This window comes from Salmo trutta, chromosome 28, assembly GCF_901001165.1.
Source record: "Salmo trutta chromosome 28, fSalTru1.1, whole genome shotgun sequence".
Taxonomy (NCBI): domain Eukaryota; kingdom Metazoa; phylum Chordata; class Actinopteri; order Salmoniformes; family Salmonidae; genus Salmo; species Salmo trutta.
The window spans coordinates 43,714,289-43,736,147 of NC_042984.1; the positions used below are offsets into that span (position 1 = coordinate 43,714,289).

At 43.9% G+C, this 21,859-nt stretch overlaps 1 protein-coding gene across 4 annotated transcripts in view; it reads left to right on the plus strand.

Moving 5' to 3' along the window:
* The window catches only part of LOC115166309 (metabotropic glutamate receptor 7), a 127,631-nt gene extending 110,947 nt beyond the window's left edge, over nucleotides 1-16,684 (plus strand). For 2 of the 4 annotated variants that reach the window (XM_029720195.1, XM_029720198.1), the window contains exons 8-10: nucleotides 2,886-3,821; nucleotides 12,029-12,281; nucleotides 15,240-16,684. In XM_029720195.1, the coding sequence (XP_029576055.1) occupies nucleotides 2,886-3,821; nucleotides 12,029-12,281; nucleotides 15,240-15,289 (1,239 nt within the window). In that variant the 3' untranslated portion in view covers nucleotides 15,290-16,684. Of the gene's footprint in view, nucleotides 1-2,885; nucleotides 3,822-11,667; nucleotides 11,870-12,028; nucleotides 12,282-15,239 lie in introns of those variants that run through there. The other 2 variants (XM_029720196.1, XM_029720197.1) reach the window with 2 other exon arrangements.
* The last annotated feature ends 5,175 nt before the right edge of the window (nucleotides 16,685-21,859 follow it).

The following is a 21,859-nucleotide window of genomic DNA, read 5'->3' on the forward strand; positions in this document are numbered from 1 at the left end:
TACAGTCAAATGATTACTTACAAGCCCTTAACCAACAATGCAGTTTTAAGAAAATACCACCCAAAAAGTAAGAGATAAGAGTAACAAATAATTACAGAGCAGTAAATAACAATATCGGGGCTATATACGGGGGTACCAGTACAGAGTCAATGTGAGGGAGCACCAGTGTCGAGGTAATTGAGGTAATATGTACATGTTAGTAGAGTTATTAAAGTGACTATGCATTGATAATAACATAGAGTAGCAGCAGCGTAGAAAGGGGGGGGGGAAATGCAAATAGTCTGGGTAGCCATTTGATTAGATGTTCAGGAGGCTTATGGCTTGGAGGTAGAAGCTGTTTAGAAGCCTCTTGGACCTAGACTTGGCGGTCCGGGACTGCTTGCCTTGCGGTAGCAGAGAGAACAGTCTATGATTAGGGTGGCTGGAGTCTTTGACAATGTTTAGGGCCTAGTACATCACTGGGGCCAAGCTTCCTGCCGTCCAGGACCTCTATACCAGGCGGTGTCAGAGGTCCTGGACGGCAGGAAGCTTGGCCCCAGTGATGTACTAGGCCGTTCGCACTACCCTCTGTAGTGCCTTGCGGTCGGAGGCCGAGCAGTTGCCATACCAGGCAGTGATGCAACCCGTTAGGATGCTCTCGATGGTGCAGCTGTAAAATCTTTTGAGGATCTGAGGACCCATGCCAAATCTTTTCAGTCTCTTTTCAGTCTTTTCAGTCTTCACGACTGTCTTGGTGTGCCTTGGGTTTGATTCCCACGGGGGGCCAGCACAGAAAAAATAATGTATGAAATGAAATGTATGCATTCACTACTGTAAGTCTGCTAAATGACTAAAATGTAAATGTAAAATGTGTGCTTGGACCATGTTAGTTTATTGGTGATGTGGACGCCAAGGAACTTGAAGCTCTCCACCTGCTCCACTACATCTCTGGTCAAAGACAATGGGGGTGTGCTCGGTCCTCCATTGAATCCCGGGAACATATTCCAGTCTGTGCTATCAAAATAGTCCTGTAGTTTAGCATCTGCTTCATCTGACCACATTTTTATTGACCGAGTCACTGGTGCTTCCTGCTTTCATTTTTGCTTGTAATCAGGAATTATGGTCAGATTTGCCAAATGGAGGGCAAGGGAGAGCTTTTTACGCATCTCTGTGTGTGGAGTAAAGGTGGTCTAGTGTATTTTCCCCTCTGGTTGCACATTTGACGTGCTGATAGAAAATAGGTAAAACTGATTTAAGCTTCCCTGCATTAAAGTCCCCGGCCACTAGGAGTGGCGCCTCTGGATAAGCGATTTCCTGTTTTCTTATGGCGGTATACAGCTCATTGAGTGCAGTTTTAGTGCCAGCATTGGTCTGTGGTTGTATGTAGACAGCTACGAAAAATACAGATGAAAACTCTCTAGGTAGATAGTGTGGTCTACAGCTTATCATGAGATACTCTACCTCAGGCGAGAAAAACCTCGAGAATTCCATTTCCATTTTACATTTTAGTCATTTAGCAGACGCTCTTATCCAGAGCGACTTACAGTAGTGAATACATTTCATACATATTTTTTTCCCCTATCGTGCACCAGCTACAAATATGCATAGGATCTCACCCCGTTACCAGAGGCTGCTATTCTATCCTGCCGATAGTGTATAACCCGCCAGCTGTATGTCATTAATGTCGTCGTTCAACCACGACTAGTTGAAATATAAGATATTACAGTTAATATCCCGTTGGTAAGATATATGTGCTTTCAGTTCATCCCAATTATTTTCCAGGGATTGAACGTTAGCTAACAGTACTGATTGCAAAGGCAGATTAGCCACTCGTCGTCTGATCCTCACAAGGCACCCCGATCTCTTTCATCGAAATCTCAGTTTCTTTCTCCAGCGAATGACGGGGATGAGGGCCTGTTCGGGTGTTTGGAGTATATCCTTCCCGTCCGACTCATTAAAGAAAAATTCTTCATCCAGTCGAGGTGAGTAATCGCTGGTCTGATGTCCAGAATCTCTTCTCAGTCATAAGAGACGGTAGCAGCAACATTATGTATAAAATAAGTTACAAGCAATGCAAAAAAAAATCTAAAATAGCACAGTTGGTTAAGAGCCAATAAAACGGCAGCCATCCCCTCCAGCGCCATCATGATAAGATGACTTGTACTGACTTTAAGGTTTAACCTCAAGTCTGACTTTAAGGTTAAACTAACATTGTCGTCAAAGAAATCCACAAGAGTGTTGAGGCTCAGTATCTTTTAAGTAATTCAGTAACCTTCTCTAAATTCTGTCTGTAGTTGACTCCACATCTTTGTAACAATATATCGATTCTGAAGAGAAATTCCCCCTCTAAAACTATTGTAAAATTGACATTTTTAAGGTGGTAAATCTGATTCTCCTAAACTAATCCCATTTTACATACCTCTCTGGCTTCTGCACTCTTTGTTAATCGCATAACATACTGCATTTGTCTGGCATTTCATTGTTTCTCTCTTTTAATTTTATTTAATAAAAATGCAAGTGCTGTCTCCATGGTGATATCAATTACTCTTGAATACGGAATGGGACACTTGAAAGTATATTGGCTTATTTTTGTTATTCTTAGCAATCTTATGATTGGAAATACTTAAAATAATTGATGATAGAGATATTGTATTCTCCGCTGCAACAACTCAGTGGAGGTTATATTAATTGTTATTTAGAGTATTGTGCTTTCTAAAGTAGTAGCGAGTTAGCCAGTAAGACATGGTGTGACATGTACCTCATCCTGTATGCACACACCAAGTCCAGGCCCATTTGCCTATCAGGTAGATGTAAACCGCTTCATCCCTATCGACTAGCCCTCTTATCTGAAGTGCTACCTCCACTGCTTATCTCCCTCTCGCCTGTGTCCTCTCTCTTTCTCTCAGCTCGAGGAGATGCAGTGGCCAGAAGGGGAGCCGGATGTCCCTATCTCTGTGTGCAGTCTGCCCTGTAAGACAGGTGAGAGGAAGAAGAGGGTAAAGGGCATGCCATGCTGCTGGCACTGTGAGCTGTGTGATGGCTACCAGTACCAATATGATGAGACCTTGTGCCGCCTGTGCTCCTACGACATGAGGCCGGACCCAAACCGGACGACCTGCCAACCTATCCCCATCGTCAAGCTGGAGTGGCACTCCCCCTGGGCAGTCATTCCCGTCTTCCTCGCCATACTGGGCATCATCGCCACCATCTTTGTGATGGCAACGTTCGTACGCTACAACGACACACCTATTGTGCGGGCATCGGGCCGCGAGCTGAGCTATGTGCTGCTGACAGGCATATTCCTGTGCTACATCATCACCTTCCTGATGATCGCCAAGCCCGATGTGGGCGTGTGCTCCTTCCGGAGAATCTTCTTGGGCCTGGGGATGTGCATCAGCTACGCCGCACTGCTCACCAAGACCAACCGCATCTACCGGATCTTTGAGCAGGGCAAGCAGACGGTGACCGCCCCACGTTTCATCAGCCCCACCTCCCAGATCGCTATCACCTCCTCCCTCATCTGCCTGCAGCTGCTGGGCGTGCTCATCTGGTTCGCCGTGGACCCGCCCAACACCATCATCGACTACGACGAGCAAAAGACCATGAACCCCAACCTGGCGCGTGGCGTGCTGAAGTGTGACATCACGGACCTGCAGATGATCTGTTCGCTGGGCTACAGCATCCTTCTGATGGTCACATGTACCATCTACGCCATCAAAACCCGGGACGTGCCAGAGGACTTCAACGAGGCCAAGCCCATCGGCTTCACCATGTACACCACATGTATTGTGTGGCTGGCCTTCATCCCCATCTTCTTTGGCACGGCCCAATCTGCAGAGAAGGTGAGTCATCCCTCTCTCCCTCCTTCCGCCTGCGCTGCTTCCGCTCCTTCCAGCCTGTGTTTTATCTCATACAAACACACACACTGACACTGACACACACATAGAGATGCAAAAACAGACACACACATAAGCAAACGCACACACACAGTGGCTGTGTGTGTTCAAGACTCATTTTCTTTTGATTTCAAATTCATATAGCTTAGATGTGCATAAAAAACCCACACAAGGACCGCAGGAGACGTAAATAGGCATTGTAAAGGGGAGGGGGGCATTCTAATAAGATGAATGCTGTGAGATGCCTGAGGAGAGCATGGAAAAGAGAGGGGTAGTAATTACCTTAGCTCTCACGCTTGGGGCTCAACACTATTATGCCTCATCCTGTGGAGGAAGAGGAGGTGGAGGAGGAGGAGGTGGAGGAGTAGGTGGAATAGGAGGAGGAGGAGGAGAAGAAAAAGGGGATAAGTCGTCTGACTCAAGACATTCCATTCCTTGACAAGGTGCACTTTAGAAATGCACTTGACATCAGCAGTTACTGGAGTTGATTGAGAATCCTGACCCCCTGTGCTAGTCATTGCTTATCTGAACAGTATTGGTCAGAATACAGACGCATTTATCTGCTCTATTCATGAGCTGCGTGTGATGCTTGGCAGGCCTTGTGTACATGATGTAGCTGAGTGGATGTTTTCCACTGACAGAATATCGACGTCGACAGGAAAGTGTTACTCCTTTTTAAAGAGCCACACCGTTCAATATTCTTCATGCTAGGCTACGGAAAGAGAGAGATCACAATATTATTTTCCTCATCAATTTGCCTCTGATTTCATAGATGAATTACACTCTCAGAAGCGATTAGGAGTTCATTATGTTACACTCAGTGACTAGAGAGCCTGTAATGTGTTTATCTATCTTCATGCAGTTAACTCTTACAGAACACTGGCTATCGTCTTACATACTCCTAAGCCACAAAGAAAGTGCTAGCCTCTTGATGCAAGGTTATTTGTAGGCCCACTCCTGTGGTCTTCAGCAGATAGGGAGGAGTGGTGTTTACAGGGACCCCTCCATTACCCCTTAAGTGCTTGTGTGTGTGTGTGTGTGTGTGTGTGTGTGTGTGTGTGTGTGTGTGTGTGTGTGTGTGTGTGTGTGTGTGTGTGTGTGTGTGTGTGTGTGTGTGTGTGTGTGTGTGTGTGTGTGTGTGTGTGTGTGTGTGTTTGCTTTGCGGACAGGGACTGATTGCTGTATTTGACCAGGCTCCTTATCTCAAAATTACCTTGCACTTGTTGCTTTCGACTGAAAAGCCCCCGTTTGATTTAGATTTATCTTGGACATTCAGGGACTCCGATTATCTAAAGATGTGTCGCATCATGGTGGCGATACGATACCAGGCAACTCCTAATATTGAGCCAAAGATTGAGATATCCAGTTGACCTTATGTTATTGTATCTTGCTTTGATCGCACAGCCAAAGTTCTATTGTGTATTGACTGAATTCTCTACAGCTCCGCGCCATTCCGATGCCTGCCCTTGTTTTCCTGCACCTGTGCCTACCCCACACTCAAACCGATGTTGTGTGAAGCCATGTACACATGGCAACAAAAGATCACACAGCGGTCTTTGCCCCCTCTACATCTGCATTCGCTCAGTCAGCCACTCATCAGTCAGCATACAGGCTAATGACTGTGAGAATCACCAGCTTCCAAATCCAACTTGTTTAATGTTCCGCTGCCTTCCATTCACTAGGAATGGGGAACAATCCAACAGTACATAACTGTTGGAATAGAACTACAGTGCATTCGGAAAGTATTCAGGCCCCTTGACTTTTTCCACAGTTCGTTAGGTTACAACCTTATTCTAAAATAGATTAAATAGTTTTTTTTCTTCATCAAGCTGCACACAATACCCCATAATGACTAAGCATAAACAGGTTTTAAGAAATGTTTGCAAATGTATAAAAATTTAAAACAGAAATATGACATTTACATAAGTATTCAGACCGTTTACTCAGTAATTTGTTGAAGCACCTTTGGCAGCGATTAAAGCCTAGAGTCTTCTTGGGTATGAAGCTACAAGCTTGGCACACCTGTATTTGGGGAATTTCTCCCATTCTTCTCTGTAGATCCTCTAAAGCTCTGTCAGGTTGGATGGGGAGCGCCGCTGCACAGCTATTTTCAGGCCTCTCCAGAGATGTTGGATCGGGATTTGGATGGGCTACTCAAGGACATTCAGAGACTTGTACCGAAGCCACTCCTGCATTGTTGTGGCTGTGTGCTTAGGGTCATTATTCTGTTGGAAGGTGAACCTTTGCCCCAGTCTAAGGTCCTGAGCACTCTGGAGCAGGTTTTCATCAAGGATCTCTCTGTACTTTACTCCGCTCATCTTTCCCTCGATCCTGACTAGTCTCCCAGTCCTTGCCACTGAAAAACATCCCCACAGCATGATGCTGCCACCACCATGCTGCACTGTAGGGATGGTGCCAGGTTTTCTCCAGGCGTGACGCTTGGCATTCAGGCCAACGTGTTCAATCTTGGTTTCATCAGACCAGAGAATCTTGTTTCTCATCGGTCGGTGAGTCCTTCAAGTGGCTTTTGGCAAACCAAGCAGGCTGTCATGTGACTTTTACTGAGGAGGTGCTTCCGTCTGGCCCCTCTCCCATAAAGGCCTGACTGGTGGAGTGCTGCAGAGATTGTTGACCTTCAGGTCTTTCTCCTCCGATTGCTCAGTTTGGCCGGGTGGCCAGCTCTAGGAAGAACCTTGGTGGTTCCAAACGTCTTGCATTTAAGAATAATGGAGGCCACTGTGTTCTTGGGGACCTTCAATGCTGCATAAATGTTTGGTACCCTTCCCCAGGTCTGTGCCTCGACACAATTCTGTCTCGGAGCTCTTCGGACAATTCCTTTGACCTCTAGCTTGGTTTTTGCTCTGACATTCAATGTTAACTCTGGGATGTTATATCGACAGGTGTGTGCCTTTCAAAATCATGTCTAATCAATTGAATTTACCACAGGTGGACTCCAATCAAGTTGTAGAAACATCTCAAGGATGATCAATGGAAACAGGATGCACCTGAGCTCAATTTTGAGTCTTATAGAAAAGGGTCTGAATACTTATGTAAATAAGGTATTTCTGTTTTTATTTTTAGTACATTGGCAAAAATGTACAAAAACCTGTATTCTCTTTGTCATTATAAGGTATTGTGTGTAGATTAATAAGTAAAAAAATGTAGAAAAGGTCTGTAATGTAACAAAATGTGGAAAAAGTCAAGGGGTCTGAATACTTTCCGAATGCACTGTACATATAAGGGATTGTGAATAATTCTGAAATAAACATGTGTACCTGTGTTTAATTAAAGCAAAGATGCAAATCACATTGGAAAATGTGGGTATTACTGTCATTGTCAGCTGTTTTTTAACAAAAATATAAAACATTCTGGAGTGATCAGGTATCAGGTTCCAGGTTTACCTATTTTATTTGAATGTTTCAAGAATCTCTAAGTAATCTCCAACTGTGTATCATTCATTACATTTGACAAAGTGAAAACCACCTTTGTGAAGAACTCTGTGTCCTGACATCAAACATCACACAACCAAACTTTTCCCTGAAAGTATAGAAACTTCCACAAGAGTTAACCACAAAGGGAAACTCGTGTTAAACCAAACTTTTATACCTCAACACATGTCTTACAAACACTTAAAGTCTTGTAAGATGGCACTTCTGCTTATCTTAACTTCTTAAAGTCGAGCTGCCAAGTTAGATTTCCCGGGGTTAAAGATGTCTGGCAAGAAGCATTTCCTCCTTTAACTTTTAAGGGGGTGGAAAAATAGCATCTTCTGCAGTTGCATCTCCTAATCCGCTTGTATTTCAGCAAATAACTTTATTTGACAAGAGTTAGACTTGACATTTTCTTTGTCAAGGTGCTCTGCCTTCCTGAATTGATACTCTGGATGCCTATTGACTGTGTCTGCCTGGGATTCCACATCTGGAACCTCAAACAACATGCAATTCTCACCAAAGCTTTACAATCAACAGAAGGAGAACTGCGGGAACCAGGGGCATTAAGTTAAGCCTCATCCTTATTTTAGTGCTTAGAGATTGAGAACGTCTTCTGAAAGGGGGGATATCTTTTTTTAACAAGAAAGCACCAGGCCAAGAGGGTAACCTTAAAGGATATAATAAACTGAGTATATCTACACCAGCCTAGCCCAGGCATGGACATTTGCAGCAGGTGAGTGACATCCAATTAGATAGTTTATGAGAAGCCCATTCATAAGCAGTTCGGGAGAAGCGGGTCCCCAGAGCAGCACGCAGACACACTTCTTCCTGAACTGGCTAAGCTGTGCCAGGCTGGGAAAGTAGGCCACCCAAAACAAGAGACTTGCAGGTAGATGAGAGGAGAATGCAAATCCCCTAGATCCATTATTGAAGGCTTTCTCCACCAGGGCAGGAGAGCATCCTAATTGTCACTTTTCTGAATGGTGTCTTTATCGCTGTGTGCATTTATAATCCACATTTTAAACTAGACAAAATTGCCTGTGCTGTAAGTACATCCCTAGTGGATATAATTATCTAAAAACCTTTCATCAGTTTTTTGTCTGGGTAGATAGAAGGCGGTTTGGTTTCTTGTTATCTGGATGTTGGCATTTGGCGATGCTCATGATTGAGATGGTAAAACTCAGGCTCAATCATTTGATTCCCGAATCTTAATAAATCGTTACTGCAGCTATAAATAGAGAGTTGCCAAGCGGTTGTGAAATTTAATTCATGTATTTATTTATGTTAAAGCAACAGGAATTCATTATAAATGCTCTGTGACAAGCTAAACATTCATGTGGTGGATGAGAGGGAATGCGAATTTGGGTCAAGCTCCCACTGAAGCACTCTGAAAAACCCTGTCTGTGTGACAACAGCTAGGACAGCTAACGACCAAAATTGTGTTACCGTGTGTGTGCGTGACTATGTATGTGCGCGTTTGTGCATGTGCATGCATGCGTCTGTATGTGTATGACTCTTCTTGTGGGTTACTGTATAGTAGAAAAATCTAGTCACATAGTCAATAAATCAATTTTGATATGGTCAGCATTGCAGTAGATAATCTCATTACAAGCTTATTTTAGAAGTGTTTAAGTAGCTTTGACCAAACTATGTGGTGGTGATGGTGGTAGTCTTGCTATGGATACCAAACATGGAAGCATAGCGAGGGGTGGAGATCCTCCTGTGATGAGATATTATAAAACCAATCACACGCGCTGTAAATTGACAGCAATCCAGAATTCCATTCTCTTCTGTTTACAATGGTGCAGAAAGGCACGCGCTGAGAAGAGCTTGATCTGAGCATCATGGTATTCATATGGTTATTAATGCATGGTGAGCCAGATCTCTCGCTCTGATGTTTCTCCGCAGAGAGATAGAGAGATGGAGAGAGGGAGAGAGTGTGCAAAGGAGAGAGAGATAAACACTGTGAACGAGGGAGAGAGAGCAAGAGGAGAGGCAATACTAGAAGCTATTGGCATGTTGATGATATTGGTATTTGAATGAGTTGCGGAGATCAGATGGCATGACTGGCATGTAAATGTCTCTCTGTAGATTGTGTGCAAGGCATTACTATGGCTGGTGCTATTTACTGTGGAAAACACTATGCAAATGGTGACATTTTCTCTCCAACCGATTCAGAGTTGTTCTACCATGCAGACCTTTACAACTGTATCCTCTTTGCTACAGGTTGTCAGAGAAGGTACAAGAGTGGCATTTCACTCTTTCAAGTGTCATAGCTCAGTTTTGAGTAGCTTTTGATGGACTTCAAACACAGAGATATGCCCTCTAATGTGTTTCAGCCTAATCTAAGACCCTTGAAGGACCTCTTGTGGGTCTGTGAACTACATGGCTGATTGAAGGATGATTGCCTTTTAAGAATAGAGTTAAATAATTCAGAACACACCCAAGATATAGCCCAGAGTGTTTAAAAATGTAAGTATAAATGGTGTTACGTAAGTAAAAAAAAAGGGGATAAAAGCACCTAGTGGTCTTTATACAATTCTGACAAACATGAGCAATGTGATGATTTTGTAAAATAATCCTAAACCGCCCACTACAGTACATGTCTTTGGTCTTTGACTGTTGCTTGAAAACGGCAAGCCTAATATGTGTTTATGTAGCTTAATCTTCTTAAATAGGCAGTGCAGTCAAAATCATGATTTTTCTGTGTTTTATATATAAACTGCCTTAGGCATGCTGCAAGGAGGCGTGAGGACTGCAGATGTGGCCAGGGCAATAAATTGCAATGTCCGAACTGTGAGACGCCTAAGACAGCGCTACAGGGAGACAGGACAGACAGCTGATCGTCCTCGCAGTGGCAGAGCATGTGTAACAACACCTGCACAGGATTGATACATCCGAACATCACCTGCGGGACAGGTACAGGATGGCAACAACAACTGCCCGAGTTACACCGGGAACGCACAATCCCTCCATCAGTGATCAGACTGTCCACAATAGGCTGAGAAAGGCTGGACTGAGGGCTTGTAGGCCTGTTGTAAGGCAGGTCCTCACCAGACATCACCGGCAACAACGTCGCCTATGGGCACAAACCCACCGTCGCTGGACCAGACAGGACTGGCAAAAAGGAATGAGCGTTACACCGAGGCCTGTACTCTGGAGTGGGATCAATTTGGAGGTGGAGGGTCTGTCATGGTCTGGGGCGGTGTGTCACAGCATCATCGGACTGAGCTTGTTGTCACTGCAGGCAATCTCACCGCTGTGCGTTACAGGGAAGACATCCTCCTCCCTCATGTGGTACCCTTCCTGCAGGCTCATCCTGACATGACCTTCCAGCATGACAATGCTACCAGCCACACTGCTCGTTCTGTGCGTGATTTCCTGCAAGACAGGAATGTCAGTGTTCTGCCATGGCCAGCAAAGAGCCCAGATCTCAATCCCATTGAGTACGTCTGGGACCTGTTGGATCAAAGGGTGAGAGCTAGGGCCATTACCCCCAGAAATGTCCGGGAACTTGCAGGTGCCTTGGTGGAAGAGTGGGGTAACATCTCACAGCAAGAACTGGCAAATCTGGTGCAGTCCATGAGGAGGAGATGCAGTACTCAATGCAGCTGGTGGCCACACCAGATACTGACTGTTAGTTTTGATTTTGATCCCCCCTTTGTTCAGGGACACATTATTCCATTTCTGTTAGTCACATGTCTATGGAACTTGTTCAGTTTATGTCTCAGTTGTTGAATCTTTTTATATATTTACACATGTTAAGTTGCTGAAAATAAACGCAGCTGACAGTGAGGACGTTTCTTTTTTGCTGAGCTTATTTCCACGCTGAGGTTGGAATAATACTGTGAAAATTATGAAAAGACCACCTGAAATATCAGGTTGTTTTCCATGGGTGGGGTTTTGGACTGCCTGGCGACATAACCAGCAAAATTAAGGCAGTTTATACAATTTTAAAAACTTTACAATACATTCACAGATTTCACAACACACTGTGTGCCCTCAGGCCCCTACTCCACCACTACCACATATCTACTGTACTAAATCCATGTGTATGTATAGTGCGTATGTTATCTTTGTGTGTGTGTGTGTGTGTGTGTGTGTGTGTGTGTGTGTGTGTGTGTGTGTGTGCTGCAGTGGAGAGGCAATGAGTGAATCATGCCAATTAAGACACAGCCAACTGCTCAGTTACTGCTGCTACATACACTATGGATAGTAAGTGCCTCATAAATGCTGCAGGAGTACGAATGGTTGGAGTACAAGTGGTATCTTTTCCCCCACAGCATCAGAGCGCAAACATAGAACCACCAATGGAGAAATTAACAATAAGTAAATGTGTGGTGCTTTTTGCTTTACTCTAGGTAAGGCCAATTTTTCCTCAGTGGTTATCCATCAAGACCACCTACAGGCATCTCTGGGGTATGACTATGATAGGTTTCACTCTTGCCTCTCTCCCTCATCCATACATCAAGACCAACCTGTAGATAGGGCTGGGTGAGTGCTTGATAAGGGTTATGGGGGGTTTTACTGCATGAGACTATATTCTAACTAGTGTGGCTTCTCTCTCTCTCATCCCCTTTTCCCCTTCTCTCTCTCTCTCTCTCTCTCTCTCTCTCTCTCTCTCTCTCTCTCTCTCTCTCTCTCTCTCTCTCTCTCTCTCTCTCTCTCTCTCTCTCTCTCTCTCTCTCTCTCACCCCACTTTCCCCCTCCCCTCCTCCACAGCTGTACATCCAGACGACTACCCTCACCATCTCTATGAACCTCAGTGCCTCTGTAGCTCTGGGGATGCTCTACATGCCCAAGGTGTACGTCATCATCTTCCACCCAGAGCTTAATGTGCAGAAGAGGAAGAGGAGCTTCAAGGCTGTGGTAACTGCCGCCACCATGTCCTCCCGTCTCTCTGTGAAGCCCAGCGAGAGGCCCAACGGAGAGGCCAAATCTGAGCTGTGTGAAAACCCACCCACCGACCCCATGAGTGAGTCATGCAAATGGCAATGAACTTATTCTTTAACAACATTTAGCTGCATAGTATCTCCAGTAGTTTAATTTAATTATTTACATTCCTAGTTGATGTTTACATGTAACTCCATGTTATTTGTGACATCCCATGACACATACCGAGAGGAGTGAGATCCCTGCTCACTATGAGTCAGTCACATAGCAAAGCCCACTGTGCCGAGAATTAGATAATATGCTATCAGACAGAGATAAATTCATCCAAAAGTTCAGGAAGTGCACACGGGAGCATGCTATTCAATTCATATTTGACTGCTTAACCAATATGAGGGCCTTTCCTGTAGAGTGACATTAATAGGCCTTTTGCTTTAGTGTAGCTGGTAGCTAAGAGCACAGGAGGTCTGTGTTAAAGACTAGTAATGAGGAAAGATTATCTATAACACCAGTTGTGTGTCGTTGACACCACTGTTTGTGTGGTGAAGTGAGCTTGATGGTGTTAATTATGATAATATCATAATGTTGAAATGCAGAGACCAACATGACTGGTGGGGATTAAGATATTGATATTATACCTGTGATGGGCAGGATTAATGTAAACCATGAATCTCCAATTTGCAATAAGTTTAAAATAATATTGAGTTGCACTTCCGTTTGCCCTCAGAACAGCCTACATTCGTCAAGTTGTCTGGATGTCCTTTGGGTGGTGGACCAATCTTCATACACACGGGAAACTGTTGAGCGTGAAAAACCCAGCAGCGTTGCAGTTATTGACACACTCAAACCAGTGCTCCTGGCACCTACTACCATACCTCGTTCAAAGGCATTTAAAACTTTTGTCTTGCCCATTCTCTCTCTAAAGGGCACACGTACACAATCCATGTCTCAATTGTCTCAAGGCTTAAAAATCCTTATTTAACTGGTCTACACAGCTTTAAGTGTGACATCAATAAAGGGTCATAGCTTTTACCTGGTCAGTCTATGTCATGGAAAGACCAGGTAGTCCTAATATTTTGTACACTCAGTGTATATTGCCCCTATATGAGCTCCATGCTTCTCTTATTTTTCTACACTAAATCAAGAAATTATTGACAGGCCATGGTAATAACACAGTTCCCATTGGCCCTATATCTCTACCAATCGCATGGCACACACCAATAGGGTTGCAAAATTACTGCTTATTCCCTCCTGATTCCGGGAATCCTTCAACCCTTCCAGGAATTTTGCAACCTTACACACCACACATGGTATCCACAGGTGTGCCCCTCTCTCAATTACAGCTCTGATATGACAGCTTTCCATGGAAATTCCTCCAAATGCCCTGTGACGTTCATTGTCATCTGTGTAATGAGCTGGAGTGTGTGAGTGTATGTGTGTAATTGTGTGAGTGTGAGTGAGAGAGAGAGAGCTTGCGTCAGGAGAGTAACATCATCTCCCTGACAGTGACACATGTGGCTCATGGAGCGAACACACTGTATAGGGGGCCGACTGCTGTCGTTGCAGCGCATCCCAAGTAGGGCTGGCGGAGCACAGACGGAGCTCATCTCTGAGAGGCACTCCCAAATGTACACTGTGTCATCTGCTCTGTGCGTCTCTCACCTTCTTTCTCCCCTACACACACTTCTTATCGCCTCCCCTCGCCCCATCTCTCTCCTCCCATCGCCCTTCTATTTTAGCATGCGCATGACCGCCTCAAAACTTGAACTGCAGCTCCTTGGCCCCTGGAGACTGTCCGTCAGCCCCTGTAACCGTCACAGCGCCAAATAGTGCCTTTCAGGAGGGATCATCTCGGACTGATCTGACTCATAATGATTTAGAGTTATTAAGTAAGAGCATTAGTAGCTTTGATGATTCTATAGTACATCAGTATCGATATTAGTCCTAATATCTCTATGATTATCCCTTGCAGAGATGTGAGGGATAATTTTGAGATATTGGAGATGTATCTTCACTGTCCCCATGGTGATTATTAGCAGTGTGGATGAATTTAAGATTTTTACATCAATTTTGGTATGATGACCAATCAATACCATGAAAAGGGAATTATCACCCAACCGAGACCGTGAAGAGAGAGGGAGAAAAAGTTGTTTCCAGTGAGCTGAATACACTGCACTATATTTTGGAAGGTTAAAGAGATATGTAGATATCTACATACAGTATATCACACACACACGCATTGTATGCATGCGTGCCACACACACACACACACACACACACACACACACACACACACACACAGCCAAATCATTGCATTCTCCTTGAAAATATGAGCTTTTTTTATACCGACCGCACACACATACAGCTACGCCTGCTTATGGGCTAACTGCAAAAATATTTTGTACATTTACACATGTTTTATTCATCATAGTCAATGACCAAGACTACAAAATAATACTGTAAGGAGGTGGTAAGACTCTAATTGCACATCCCATGGGAGTTCACAATGGCAACATTTACAGCATTAAGAAGAGGAGTTTACAAAGCTACAGTATGTCTCTGCTTTAAGAAGTGCAATGTGCACCGACCTTCTCCACTAGGCATGAGCGATAACACTGCATCGGTGGAGTCAAGCACAGTACACAACAGTACCTACCTTGATTCTCAGCAACAGTCTGGCCCGTTTCCATGGCAATATAGAGACTGGGATCACATCACCTGCGTTTGTTAGGTGACCACTTGTGTGGTGTTTGTGTGTGTGTTTTTTTTTGCTGGTTAGTATCTGAAAATAGAAACCAGTTTGACTCAGTCGTGTTGCTGAAGTGACACAATGCACTAAACCAGGCAGCTATTGTGCAATGATTGTGAACAGTGTACGTTCACTTGCATGAATGTATGATAGAGTTGGAGGGTATTTATATTTTATATTTATGTAAATATCTTATTTTATGTATGTCTGTGTATGTTTGTGCATTACTTATTGTACAGTAATTTGTTGCGCTGTTGGATGCCATTATAATCTTTGACCTACCTCGCTTCTCAGGTCAAGCTACGAAGAAAACATATGTGAGTTACAACAACCTCAGGATCTGATGGGGTCCCAGGGAATGCTCCATGTCCTTACTCTGTGATGATGACCAAGACTAGGGATCACAGGAAGAGAATACCGGGACAGGGACACTACCTACCTATGCACTCCAGGACTGTGGTTGGTGTCAACCTTTATCATTTTAGTCTTCTGAAGAGGAGGATGGCAGGGGGAAAGGGAAAACGAAGGGGTGGAGATATTTGACATGAGGAGTGAATGAATGATGAAGATACAAACACAGTCCATTCTGTTCTGATCTGTTCTAGAACCTGGAACATCTCTGTAGGGTTTTACATTAACAGTGAGTGAACAACCTCTGTGATACAGGTGTCGGACTAAGTAATCGCTGAAAAAAATATGTCTGAACAGTTTATTTCAACAGTTTTCAAATGATTTTGTGTAATATCCATTAAAGTCATATTCTCTTGCAGTGCTCATGGTTTGTTTTTAAGTTAAGTGAGGTTTCTTCTGAGTTCCTTGTGCCTGATCTTTCATTTTTTTCTGACATAAAATTATGTTGAATTTTGATTGATTAACTTTAATTAGCAAGCTCCGCCACATGCATTTTGCTTTATGAAATCAACTCAAATCAGCCATTTTAACACAAATAACTATGTCAGAGTGACGGGCAATGTATCTATATTTTTTTGTAAATATCTGAGAGTATTTTCGTGTTTTGGATGACAACAAAAGAATATATCCAGTCTATGTTTGATTGGCTTTGGATGGTAAGGAAAAAGCAGCACAAAGTGTTCACATTGCATGTGCCAATGTTTGTCTTTTCTATTTGATGTAAAACAAAAAAGATCAATTCATTCTTTAAATGACTATGATGTTAACCATCATTCTGCAGTTTATTCATTTCTTTTAAAGAAATTACCTGATTCATAAGAGAATATGGCTTTAATCTGTTATTAAAATGGACCCCTCTGCATCTGCAAGCATGTTTGATTTATATAGTTTTGTACAGAGTACATTATGTTTAATTATCAATGGTGTGGGGAAAAAAACATTAATATTGAAACATTCATGCAAGTATGCTGTGATGTTGTCTGTCCAATTATCAACATGTAATAAAATAATTTTGTTATCTTTTATACAATCAAACAATGATTATACAATCATTATTTGTGTGTGTGCACGTGTGAATACATGTGTGTTTGTGTTCGTCAATATTCGCTTGGTTCTGTTTAGATGTGGACCCATACTGATTGGGACCACCCTCGTTGGGCAGAACGTGTTGCACCTGTCACCTCAATTGTCAGACAATAGTTTTACGCGTGCTGGTACAGGTGATATTTAATCACTCTTATTTATGACAGGGAATAATGAATGTCTACTTTTCAGTAAAACATCTATGATTTGTCCTTTTTTTAATAAACCTATTTTTCTCCCCCTGATTTGCTTTGGGGTCTGTGTTATTGAAGAATAACATCAACTGCCAACACTCTAAATGTGTTATTACTGCACATTCAACCAATTAAAAGCACAACAAAGTTCAAATGGGAGTACAATGTCAGATATTTTGTATTTCTACAACAACTTGATGTGTTATCACTGTGCTTCATCTACATTAAGAGCACAACCAAATGACCTGGATTGTTGTTGAGATTACATTAAAAGTGCAAGTGAAGAATAGACCTGCGACCTTTGACCTTTGGAGGCTATCTTGAACATGCACGTTTTCTAGGATGACATAATAATAGTTACAGTAACTATTGGCCATGAATGAGTTACAGTAAAAATGTGGCCATGAATGAGTTATTAATTTTAATGTCAAATAAAAACTAGTACATTACTTTGTAAGATAGCCTTAACTTTGGGCTATTTACTGCATTACTAAAGTCATTTAGAATTGTGTTAGGTTGACAAATATAAACATTTAAAGAAGATAGTTTCATCTGAGAAACTGGCTTAATCCTATATTTTTACTTTTATTTTTGGTTAAATTGGAGAATGCAACATACAGTGCATTCGTAAAGTATTCAGACCCCTTGACTTTTTCCACATTTTTATACGTTACAACCTTATTATAAATTAATTAAATCGTTTTCCCCCCCCCTCATCAATCTACACACAATACCCCCAAATGACAAAGCAAAGACAGGTTTTTAGAAATTCAAGCAAATATATATATATATATATATACACTGCTCAAAAAACTAAAGGGAACACTAAAATAACACATCCTATAATAATCTTATTAAATAATCTTATTAAATACTTTTTTCTTTACATAGTTGAATGTGCTGACAACAAAACCACACAAAAATAATCAATGGAAATCCAATTTATCAACCCATGGAGGTCTGGACTTGGAGTCACACTCAAAATTAAAGTGGAAAACCACACTACAGGCTGATCCAACTTTGATGTAATGTCCTTAAAACAAGTCAAAATTAGGCTCAGTATTGTGTGTGGCCTCCACGTGCCTGTATGACCTCCCTACAACGACAGGGCATGCTCCTGATGAGGTGGCGGATGGTCTCCTGAGGGATCGCCTCCCAGACCTGGACTAAAGCATCCGCCAACTCCTGGACAGTCTGTGGTGCAACGTGGCGTTGGTGGATGGAGCGAGACATGATGTCCCAGATGTGCTCAATTGGATTCAGGTCTGGGGAACAGGCGGGCCAGTCCATAGCATCAATGCCTTCCTCTTGCAGGAACTGCTGACACACTCCAGCCACATGAGGTCTAGCATTGTCTTGCATTAGGAGGAACCCAGGGCCAACCGCACCAGCATATGATCTCACAAGGGGTCTGAGGATCTCATCTCGGTACCTAATGGCAGTCAGGCTACCTCTGGCGAGCACATGGAGGGCTGTGCAGCCCCCCAAAGAAAAGCCACCCCACACCATGACTGACCCACCGCCAAACCGGTCATGCTGGAGGATGTTGCAGGCAGCAGAACATTCTCCACGGCGTCTCCAGACTCTGTCACGTCTGTCACGTGCTCAGTTTGAACCTGCTTTCATCTGTGAAGAGCACAGGGCGCCAGTGGCGAATTTGCCAATCTTGGTGTTCTCTGGCAAATGCCAAATGTCCTGCACGGTGTTGGGCTGTAAGCACAACCCCCACCTGTGGACGTCGGGCCCTCATACCACCCTCATGGAGTCTGTTTCTGACCGTTTGAGCAGACACATGCACATTTGTGGCCTGCTGGAGGTCATTTTGCAGGGCTCTGGCAGTGCTCCTCCTGCTCCTCATTGCACAAAGGCGGAGGTAGCGGTCCTGCTGCTGGGTTGTTGCCCTCCTACGGCCTCCTCCACGTCTCCTGATGTACTGGCCTGTCTCCTGGTAGCGCCTCCATGCTCTGGACACTACGCTGACAAACACAGCAAACCTTCTTGCCACAGCTCGCATTGATGTGCCATCCTGGATGAGCTGCACTACCTGAGCCACTTGTGTGGGTTGTAGACTCTGTCTCATGCTACCACTAGAGTGAAAGCACCGCCAGCATTCAAAGTGACCAAAACATCAGCCAGGAAGCATAGGAACTGAGAAGTGGTCTGTGGTCACCACCTGCAGAACCACTCCTTTATTGGGGGTGTCTTGCTAATTGCCTCTAATTTCCACCTGTTGTCTATTCTATTTGCACAACAGCATGTGACATTTATTGTCAATCAGTGTTGCTTCCTAAGTGGACAGTTTGATTTCACAGAAGTGTGATTGACTTGGAGTTACATTGTGTTGTTTAAGTGTTCCCTTTATTTTTTGAGCAGTATATATATATATATATATATATATATATATATATATATATATAAACATTTACATAAGTATTCAGACCCTTTATTCAATACTTTGTTGAAGCAGCTTTGGTAACGATTACAGCCTCGAGTCTTCTTGGGTATGACGCTACAAGCATGGCACACCTGTATTTGCGGAGTTTCTCCCATTCTTCTCTGCAGATCCTCTCAAGCTGTGTCAGGTTGGATGTGTAGCATCGCTGCACAGCTATTATCAGGTCTCTCCAGAGATGTTTGATCGGGTTCAAGTCTGGGCTCTGGCTGGGCCACTCAAGGACATTCAGAGACTTGTCCCAAAGCCACTACTGTGTTGACCTGAGCACTCTGGAGCAGGTTTTCATCAAGGATCTCTCTGTACTTTGCTCTATTCTTCTTTCCCTCGATCCTGACTAGTCTCCCAGTCCCTGCACTGAAAAACACCTCCACAACATGATGCTGCCACCACCATGCTTCACTGTAAGGATGGTGCTAGGTTTCCTCCAGTCGTGATGCTCGTCACAATCCTACATGGTCTCCATTCTGCACTCTTATTGGGTTGTCAGCCAGCCTGTCATCCGGATTCCAACCCCAAACTAACGGTCAGTTGGAGCGAGCCAACCAAGACCTGGAGACCACCTTAAGGTGCCTGGTCTCAACTAACCCCGCTACCTGGAGCCGTCAACTGGTCTGGGTGGAGTATGCCCAGAACACTCTTCCCAGTTCTGCCACAGGACTCTCCCCTTTCGAGTGCTCCATGGGCTATCAGCCTCCACTCTTCCCTGAACAAGAGCAGGAGGTCAGCGTACCCTCGGCCCAGATGTTTGTCCACCACTGTCGACGTACCTGGAGAAGAGCACTCTATTCTCAAGACCAACTCCAGGTATCGTCGACAAGCGGACCATCGCCGGACCCCAGCTCCCAACTACCGCATTGGGCAGAGCGTATGGCTTTCCACTCGGGATCTGCCCCTTCGGTAGAGTTTTTTTTCCCCATCTCCAGAGTTCTGAGTTCCACTGCTGTCCATCTTGTGTTACCCCATTCCCTCCGTATTCACCCTACTTTCCATGTGTCTAGGATTAAGCCTGTGTCTCACTGACCTTTGTCTTCAGGCCCATCCCCGGGTTATCGTAGCCAGCCAGGGTATACGGTGAGACACTTCCTGAAGGTTCGACCATGGGGCAGGGGTTTCCAGTACCTGGTTGACTGGGAGGGTTATGGTCCGGAGGAGAGGTGCTGGGTTCCTGCTAAAGACAACTTGGACCCGGCCCTCATCGCCAATTTCCACCGATACCCCGGTCAGCCAGGTATGCGCCCAGGTAGGACGCCTGGTGGCGTCCCTAGGGGATACTGTCACTCCCTGATCTGTTTTACCTGTCCTTGTGATTGTCTCCACCCCCTCCAGGTATCGCTTATTTTCCACAGTGTATTTATCCCTGTGTTCCTGTCTCTCTGTGCCAGTTCATCTTTTGTTTCCAAGTCAAACAGCGTTTTTCCCGTTCTCCTGCTTTTTGCATTCTCCTTTTTCTAGTCCTACGGTTTTTGACCCTTGCCTGTTTCTGAACTTTGTACCTGCCTGCCTGACCATTCTGCCTGCCTTGACCACGAGCCTGTCTGCCACTCTTTACCTCCTGGACTCTTATCTGGTTTTGATCTTTTTGCCTGTCCACGACCATTCTCTTGCCTACCCTTTTGGACATTGTAAGACTCCAACCATCTACCTCCTGTGTCTGCATTTGGGTCTCGCCTTGTGCCTTGATACAAGTAGTCTTTCAGACACCAACGATGTGAATTCCAGGACAAGGGGGAGTCAGGAACTCTTTACTCTTTGTATTAAAGGAAAGTGGCGTCAATAGCTCAAAGACATTTAAACACATTTTCTGAACAATGTATAAACCTGAAGGACTCATGACATATTGATATCGCTTGAAGCATACTGTGATACCGCTTCTGTATAAACCTGAAGGACTCATGACATATTGATATCGCTTGAAGCATACTGTGATACCGCTTCTGATTTTCCTAAGTCATTAAAAGGGGTATAATATGTATTTGCTGTAACATAAAATTTGTATATTTCACTGAAGGTATTTTTAAACCGACAGACTACGTATTTCTTCCTAGAGGCTGTTAAACTGTTTTCTGTACAGTAGAAACATGCTGTGGACACTTGTGAGGAAATCGCAGGTTGTCTCCTATGAACATAAATGTGCTGGGTTCTCAGAATCAACGGGGTGGTCCCATGATTCCCTGTCTGGCCTATGGAGGCCCACCCTCTGTGAGTATCTCTATAAATTACAGAACTTGCCAATAGATGGTAGGTCAAGTTTCTTTGTGGCATGGCCACGCCAGTTGAACAGACTGACCCATTTCTCATTTGAAGCCAAACACCAATCGACGAAGACTTATCCTACTGGGAGAAAGAATTCGCTGCACGGAAACAACTCTAATAGATTTTACTTTCCTGGAGGACTGAGAGATTAGTGGCTGTGAACTATTTTGGCCTGCTGTTGAGAGAGACTTTGACAACCATCCATCCTGGTTCCCTCCCATCTTAATCGGAATCCAACTGGGCAGGCAACACTGACATACAAATAATATTACCCTGTTACATTCTTCATCTCCTCTGAAAGTGGCATTGTGTGTGTAAAGTGGTGGAAGTTACTGAGTATTGTAAAACTGCAGGTCTAATTGCTAAACCCATGATCAATACTGTCTTGGCACTGTCCACATCAGATGATAATTGGTAGCCTAGTTAATGTCTATTCCTGGTTTGTGAAATCTATATCCTCAAAGCCTATGTCAATGTAACCCCCTCACATTTGATCTTTTTTCTAAATCTTGTATTTT